Source organism: Lathyrus oleraceus, chromosome 2, assembly GCF_024323335.1.
Source record: "Lathyrus oleraceus cultivar Zhongwan6 chromosome 2, CAAS_Psat_ZW6_1.0, whole genome shotgun sequence".
NCBI classification, from domain to species: Eukaryota; Viridiplantae; Streptophyta; class Magnoliopsida; order Fabales; family Fabaceae; genus Lathyrus; species Lathyrus oleraceus.
The window spans coordinates 148630976-148639845 of NC_066580.1; the positions used below are offsets into that span (position 1 = coordinate 148630976).

Below are 8870 nucleotides of genomic sequence, written 5' to 3' on the forward strand. Positions count from 1 at the left end.
GAGATCCTTGGATGACCAGATGAACAAGCAAGGCTCCCAATCAAGACTCACCATTCCAAGTAGGGTCTTAGAGATGAATGGAATGACTTGTGTAGTCTCACAAGGTCAAGGAGTGGTTGGAGAAGCAATTAGGATTTAGGGTGGTTTGGGTACATTCCAACAAGATCAAGGGGTCTTGGTGGTCCTCAGATATGAACATCATGCTTTGAGTTTATGCTTTCTTTTGTTATGGGTGTAAATGCAAATGAGATGATGAGATGATGAATGTATGCTTATGCATTATGGTTATAAAGATGATACGGAGGTAAGGTGAATTTGGGGGTATGTCAATAGGCATAAAAGCTCACCTCATAAAATTATTCCATCTTCTCCGCTTCAGGGAGATTCTAGAGGTATGCGAGATCTTCCTCATATATGCAGGCAAATGCTTCTTGAGAAGTACAAGAAATTCAAGACGGAAGAATGGATGTCAACTTGAGTAGAGAAGAAGATGACCCGACAATGGCTGCAACAAGCCCGACGAAGGCGACCTCAAACAACCGAGCACATTTGTCTGAGCTTTCTTCTTAAAGAGGGTTGTGGTCTTGACCCCGTTCCCTTTTACTATTACTAGGGAGAGGAAAAACATTGTCGTAAACTCTTTTAGTGGTATTTTTGACAGAAGACTAGCCTTGACCATAAGAGGCCGATGGAGTTTGAATAATGGCAGGACACCAACTTTTGTTGAGGGAGGAATAGAGGCCCGAGCTGAGGAAGTTGTAGTAGCGGTCATAACCTCCTGTTATTTCTTTAAATCAAAGATTTTTCTTTAAGAAATTCATATTATCTACAAATGTAAAAACATGCCAGGTAAAAAAAAATGTATACATTATATTTTACACACATCAATTATATATATAATGAATAATTTTAATGGGTTTTGCTTTATTGAACTTAGCACTTAAATCTTGCTGGATTGGACCTTTGACCAATTAGAACACTTATTATCGCTATGTTGGACAACCATTACTTTTCTACGAAATTACATCTTATTCTTATTAATTTACAATCTTTTTTACATGCTAATTTAAATAGTTTAAAGCTTTTTTATTTCAATTTTATCTTTGTTATCTTAATTAAATGAATTAAATATTAATTAAATATATTTTCTTATATACTATTTTATAAATATAAGTTAGTTCACTCATTAATTTTACTAAACAATATAAATTCAACTAATTAATTTATTCACCATCAAATATAAATTCGCTTGTTAAACATTAGCTTATCAACTATTTATTTTTTTCCCAAACAAAACTATAAATATTATGAAAAACTTAGAACAATACACATTCACAGTATGAATATTGAATTTTCACCCCGCTTTCCTTTTCATTCTTATTTCATTTATTTTCTAAATTTAGAAGGTATAATATAATTTAGATAATTATCAAGATTACATTACTTTAACATCCAATAACTCAAAAACTGAAACAAAGACTGTCAGTGGCATATTTACACTATCTGTAACACCACTTTTATGTTCAAAGACAGCATCCAATACCTCAAGTGCTCATTTTGGGGAGAAATTGTGGCAGTGTTGCTAATCCTAACTGGAAACTCACATGGGAAGATAAAGTTCCAAAGATCACAATCAATAGTGAATTCATAAACTAGAGTAAAATAACCCATTTTAAAAGTGAATAACAATACTGAATGAAATTTAAAGGAGAGATTGTAAGAAAGTTAAAGGAAACTCTTATCGAGGCGACGACGAATCATACACAGCTTGAAGTGAAAAATCCTTTATATTAGAGTTTTCGTTCACAACGTAATTTAAGATATCCACTAGGAGCCAAGTGTTCCTGCAATTTTTTTGAATTGGGGCATGTTAGAGATTGTAAAGTGGGAGCAAAAAATTATGAGTGACAAAGTAATGATATAACAAATTCTGGGCTAAGCAAATAGAAGATAGAGATGAATACTTGAATATAGCTACTGTAAACCTCTTCCTTGATGAGATTGTCTGCAATGACACAAAAGACACCTGTCTGTAGAAACAAAAAATCATTCAACAATTGCATTATACTCATCCTTATATGCACTCAACAATTGATAATATTGAATTTGGTATTTCCAAAATCAATACGATAACACAGAAAGAATAAAGGCACTATGCTGGAAAGTAAGATGATACTCACACTGTAGCTCTTAGGGGAATCAATGCCGTCGTCGAGAGACTTACTTCAAAGCTTTGATTGAGATGATTCCATGAAATCCTAAAATCCTAATTCTGAGTTGCAAGTTGAAGGGTTTGAGAAGAAAGGGTTAGGGTAGGGATTTGGTAGAAGATACACCAGACAATCTTTGTTTCAGCTTCTGAAAAATCATACGATGCAGGTTTTGATGAGTTTGGAATTTGAAGAATGATGAAGAGAAAAAAAGATGAAAAAAGTTTGGATTTTTGAGAATTAGGGATTCTGAAATTTGTGTTTTAAGTTGATTTGAAATGATTATTGAAAAATGATAACCGTTTATTTGATCCGGTTTGTAACAATGGTTACCGTTTTTTTTTAATTTGATAAATGGACCACCAATTTCAAAATATAATTTTGGGTTGGATTTTAAAGTTTAGATTAATTTGGATAGGAATTTGGTTCATGGTTATTGGTTATTTTGCACACCCCTAACTTTAAGTGAAATTCTGTTAACAACCCTAAATCAAATATAGAGATTTATGGAATGAAAATAATTTGATTTAAAAAAAAAATCTCATTTAAAGTAATCAATATATTAAGTATCATTTTTAACGAATGTTCTAGAATACTCTTTAAAGATTTTAAATAAAAAAAATTAATCATTTTAATTTTTAATATTAAATACATAAATTTTAAAAAATAAATTATTTTAAGATTTTAAAGACATTTTCCATAGATTAAATGTGGTAGTCAATTTTTTTTAAGGAAAATAAATGAATATTTTGTTCCAATAATATAGTTACATGAATTTATCAAATGATAATCTAGTTGGCATCCTCATAGTACTTTTCTTCCACAGGACAACTAACTTTCAACCACCACACGTTCCAACGCGTAGCATAATTGTTTTTTTTTTAATTAAATATGTTTGTATATTTATTTTGTTGAACTTTTCGATACAAAAAAGAGAAGTTTCACATTTATTTTAATTAATTTTTTTCTTTCTAAATTAGGTGTAAATGCATTTTCTCATACTAAATATGAAAAGACACGTTTTCCTTTTGTAACGGCAACGAAGATTCTTTCTTTTTCTCCCATTTTCATCAAAACCCCCAATTTCCTCAATTAGGGTTCATTCCATTTTCAATTCCCAAATCTCTCAAATTCCTCCACATTCTCTTCCGAATCTCCCTTCATTGAGTCCCCCGATTCGCCCGGCGAGCCTCCGTAGCTCGCTCATCCCCCAAGGACTCATGGCGAAATTCTCCGACCAAATCTTTCATCTCCGATCAGGGAAATTCACCTCCGTCATTCTCACCTTCTTCGCTTTCTGTATCATCTTTCCCATCTTTACAACGGCAGAACATGATCACGAAGAATCATCCGTTCTCCTATTACCGTCGGCCACCGCCGGCGAAGAACAAAGTATGTGTTCCGGAACAACGCCGACATCGTGTCCGGCGAAATGCTTCCGTACGGATCCGGTATGCGGTGCTGATGGGATTACATACTGGTGCGGTTGCTCCGAAGCCGCGTGCGCCGGAGCTAAAGTTGCTAAGTTGGGTTTCTGTGAAGTAGGGAATGGTGGATCCGCGAATTTTCCTGGTCAGGCTTTACTTTTGGTTCACATTGTATGGCTCATCGTGTTAGGGTTTTCTGTATTGTTCGGGTTTTTTTAGTTTCGCTGCCGGGAGATTCTGTAATTATGAGGATGTTGTTGTGTGTTTGTCTAATCTTCTGGGTTTGGGTTTTGGTAACATGACAATTCTTTTTCTCAATTTTTATTATTTGGGTGTTGTAAGGGGATTTGGGAGATGTGTATTTTTGTTTATACTGTAATTGTAATAGATCATTTGATCATTTGACCAATTCTTATACTTGATGTATACATCTTTATGAGCTGAAGTTACCAAATTTGTTATTGAATTCAATTCATGCACTTTTCATGCAATAAATTTGTTTCTATATACTGGGAATGGTCTTAATAGAAGCTTTGATGCATTGTTATGGATATCTTACAATACATGTGAGTCAATGGTAAACCCAATTTGATACAAAAATGAACACAAGCTTTAGTATATGTATCTATGTCGGACATGAATGATCTTGTCTTGAACCTCAATTCATTATGATAATCCTGATTCAATTTAGTTCATTGTTCTTTTGCTCTTTTGCGATGTTATATTAAAGCTTGGCAAACCTCTTTATTTTGTCATTTGAATCTTGAATTCTTTTGAGATTAGTAGATGATGTATTAGCTTATAGGTTTGCTATGTTGCTGGTTTTTATTGGTAAATGTAGGTTACGACTCATTAAGATTTGGTTCACAGTTCAGAAAATAGGACTTTCGAATCACAAAGGTTTGGTATGTTGTTTGTTTTTATTGGTAAATGTATCTTATGACTCATTAATATTTGATTCGCGGTTCCGAAAATGAAAATAGGACTTTCGAATCACAATTTGAATCTCAATTTGATATTGATGGTATGATTGTACCTTGATTCCATCAATATGCCTTGTTTTTGTCAATGAACATTTGTCTTTTACAGCTTGCTGGCGTTGGTGTGTGTAGTTAAGAACTATAGACAATCTTTGTCTCTTACAGTTTGGATGCTTTATGATGGTAATCCCTAGCCATAGAAAACCGTGGATAAGAAGAATTGTCATGTTTGTGTAATTCCAGCCTTGTTTCATGCTTGGTATTGCATGCTTTATGATGGTAATCCCTAGCCATAGAAAACCGTGGATAAGAAGAATGTAATGGGGAAACCAAAGTTATCTTGGTAGAATCAATGAAGTTTGAGCAAACTTGCATGGCAGAATGGATGTTAAGCAGAGTATGTTTGCAATTGTGGAGACTGAGTATAACTGTTTCCTTAACATTGTGTTTAATGTAATAATAACTATATAACTGCCTAATTACTAGTATATGTTGTAAAGATAGAGGATAGCTTTTGGATTTTTCATTTACAAACTAATTATAAACTTGTAGATTACTGTCTTTTGTTTTTATAATTGTTCAGTGAGATAGTCTACCATGTTTTCAAAGAGAGGTTAGCTTGGATCCAAATCAAAACGAGGTCCATTTTTCCAATAAAATATAACAAAACAAGAAGACTCATCACACATCCTCCATAGGGGTTGTGAAGTTTCCAAAGAAATGCTAAAACATACTAAAAATGAAAACACAATTACCCTTTCTCCTGCACTAGCCCATATTCACAAAACCTATCTTTACACTCCCCCAAGAAGAATAACACGTTACAATATTCGTCTCCTATCTTCACAATCACACATCAATCAAAATCTACAACATTCACTTACATTTGGAAAATCAATATTGATTCATAAATCATCATCTTCCAGTAACATCATCACAGCTTCAAAGTGCAAGAGTAATTATTGCAAAGCCCAGTGTTGGCACTATTATAAGGAAACAAAGCGATAGGTCTAGTTCTTGGTAACTCAGGAAGAGGCTTCTCCATGTTATGAAGAAGCTCCACAACTTCTTCCATAGAAGGTCTTCCTTTGTTCTCATTCAATGTACAAAGTAAACCAATTTCCATTACTCGAATCGCCTGCTCCAAATTGATCAACGACCCCATTCGTCTATCAACAAGCTTCACTTTCTCATTTGTTTCATGCAAGTTCCATGCGAAATCCAATAAGTTCGTCTCTTCTGATCTTCCTTCCTCCACTTCCTCCACCCTTGGCCTTCCACCTATCACTTCCAACACAATCACACCGAACTCGAATACATCGGCACTATTACACACTATTGATTCAAACTGTTTTGATTCTGCTCCCATTAGAACAAATCCGAAATCTCCCAAAACAGCTCTGAAGCTAACATCCAAAAACACACTGCTGCATTTCATGTTCTTGTGAGCTAGTTGCTTACTGTGCAAGAAATTCAATCCGTCGGCTACGTCTTTGACGACTTTGAACCGTCGCGTCCACGGAAGAACTCCTGCTCCGAACAGCCATTTATCAAGGCTTCCGTTGGGGACAAAATCATAGACTGCAATGATTTCGTTGTTGTCTTGACACCAGCCTCTTATAGGAAGTAAATTCGGGTGACGAACATGGCTAATGACTTTGATTTCTTTCAACAAACGCTTCTTGTCCGATCCGTGTGTATTAAGAAACTGAGCTGAGAATCTTTTCACAGCTACTTGGCTTCCATTAGTACCAAGCTTTCCTCTGTAGTATACTCCTCTAATATCACTTCCAAGTATCTCTATCTCACTGAATGATCTAGTAGCAGAGGAAAGTGCAGAAAAACTGAATCGGCGCGGTTTGTTCGGAGGTCTTGGCCGATGAATCTCGTCCTCTATTGAAGTCTTTGATTTAGAAGCACTTTTTCTATGCTTACTGATAAAGTAAAAACCAATTAAAACAGCTAAAGCCAGTACTACAGAACCCACAAAAATCAAAAAGCTTCGCGGAGTTTTATTCCTATTAGACTTCTCGGTAGCTTCTGTTGTTTCTGTAGTATTCTGCAGCAAGATCTTACCTTGACATGTTTCAGATGAAGGGTAGCGAAGAAAAGCTTGACTAGTCGAAGAAAAGTTCCAAGAAAGTATATTATGAATTTGTGTGTGGTTCCCTGTCGAAGCCGTGAATCCTACAAACATATACTCGTTCAGAAAAGGTGAAAGATCCATAAACTCCGAGAAGATAGGCCTGCTAGGATAAACTTCATCGTTCGGAAGTCCAAGACGAACGTCCATTATCCTTCGAGGTCCGTCATAATCAATCCAAGCATGGTGAACAAAACCATCTTTAAGTGAAACACCAACATCAGAAACATTGATGACTTTAGTAGATACTATGCTACCTAAATTGATACCAACATGATTATCATTCGGATCACCAAATTCTGGATTCATCCGTGTATCAAACTCAACTGCAACCGCTTTATAATCGCTCTCGCAGGCATCATTAAGCATAGCGAGCCAAGGTCCCGGCCTTCCAACGGTAAACTCATCAGGTACAATAATGAAGGTGAGTCCACTACCACCACCATTATCACTTAAATCAGAAGCACTAGTAGTTGAATTATTAAGCTGAAATGAAAAGGTGGTTCGAAAAGAAGCCGGAGTTTTGGTAATTGGATCTAACAGACGAATCGGGAAGGAATATAAACCTCTACCTGCTTGATGTCTTATACCTGTTTCTTGTGATTCATTTGGGATTTGAAGTGAACCTTTTTCATTTGAGAATTTTGCACTTCCTAGAAGCTTTAAATCATGGACTAATCTTGAGTTGTTGGTGAAAGTGAAATCTTTGAAGGAGAAGTGTTTGGTTACATTGATTGGAACATCACTAGATGAAGAAACTAGATTGAAGAAGAAGGAGAATATGAGGAGGAAATAGCTTATGGAAGCCATTGTTTGAGAGAGGATAATGGAAAAAAGTTCAATAATTCAGAATCTGGTTTAAAAGTGTTGCTAATAATAGAGTGTAGATAAGAAGAAGGTTTAAAATGAATAATACAGTTAATTGGACTAGGATTAAAGGACCATTTGAAATAGAATTGTGTTGATTAAGTTCAAGTTTATTATGAATTATTGAATGTTAATAAAGGGAAACAAACAAATGATAGTAGTAACAAAATAGATAACATGTACTGTGTGTGGAGTATGGAAGAGGAAGTTTATGAGGTGGAAAATTGGTTTTGAGAATTCATGGTCCACGCATGTTTATGTTTTGGTATAAGACAAATCATGTTTTTTTACTGACTAGGAATCAAATTTAGTATCTGAAATTGTTAGTTTCAAATCTTGTTATTCATTGTTAATGTAAAGAAGGAAAGTAAGAGAAAGATAAAAGAGAATTCATTTACAGGTAGATGAACAAATAAACGCGAGAGTGAAAGAAAGAGGAAAACCGATTATCTCTTAAAAATTAAAATTGATTTATTTAAAATAAAATATAAATAATTGAAATTGGATGTAATAAAAGTTGTTAGAACTTGGAATCACTTCATTGGTGAATAATGGAGAAAAATGAATGTGGAGAGAGAGAATTGTAATTAGATTGAGAGAGTAATTGAGGGGGAGAAAATCCTTTCATTCACATTGACAACAATACTTCCAAGGTATTTAAAATGATTACAAGTGGATTGGGACACAAGTAATAACATAAAAATAACAGAAAATTGAAAAAAATCGTATATGTAACCGGCTACACAAAATTTGTAACCGATTACAGTTGAAACAAAAAAACAATTTCATAACAGTGGTAATCAGCTAATGTGAATGCGTAACCGGTTACACCCTCGAGAATTTCCCTTTTTAGCTTTCCTGTTACTTTCTCACACAGCTGTAACTGGTTACATCACTTGAATTACTGTTTTCTCTTAACACACCACCTTAGTTAAAGTGCTTCAAGTCCTCCATGTCCATTTTCATCTTCAACCTCTTGAACACTTCAATTGTGACTCCCTTGATCAACAAATTAACTACCTGATCTTCACTTCTACAATATCCCAATCTCAACCTTCCTTCACTAACAAGTTCCCTCAAGTAGTGAAACCTCATCTCAATGTGCTTGCTCTTCCCATGTGCAATCCTCATCTCAATGTGCTTGCTCCTCCCATGTGCAATTGAGTTCTTAGCAAGATTTATTACGGAAACGTTATCAATCAAAAGCGTTACAGCGTCACCCTCATCGTTGCCCAACTCCTTC

General features: G+C 34.9%; 2 protein-coding genes across 2 annotated transcripts; one reads left to right on the forward strand and one right to left on the reverse strand.

Moving 5' to 3' along the window:
• Positions 1–3186: 3186 nt before the first annotated feature.
• Positions 3187–4144, forward strand: LOC127118598 (uncharacterized). The gene has a single exon (XM_051048817.1). The coding sequence runs from the start codon at positions 3431–3433 to the stop codon at positions 3854–3856; it is 426 nt and encodes a 141-aa protein (XP_050904774.1). The 5' UTR covers positions 3187–3430; the 3' UTR covers positions 3857–4144.
• Positions 4145–5236: 1092 nt separating this feature from the next.
• LOC127118597 (L-type lectin-domain containing receptor kinase VIII.1) lies at positions 5237–7741 on the reverse strand. Its single transcript, XM_051048816.1, has one exon. The coding sequence runs from the start codon at positions 7568–7570 to the stop codon at positions 5552–5554; it is 2019 nt and encodes a 672-aa protein (XP_050904773.1). The 5' UTR covers positions 7571–7741; the 3' UTR covers positions 5237–5551.
• Between the last annotated feature and the right edge of the window lie 1129 nt (positions 7742–8870).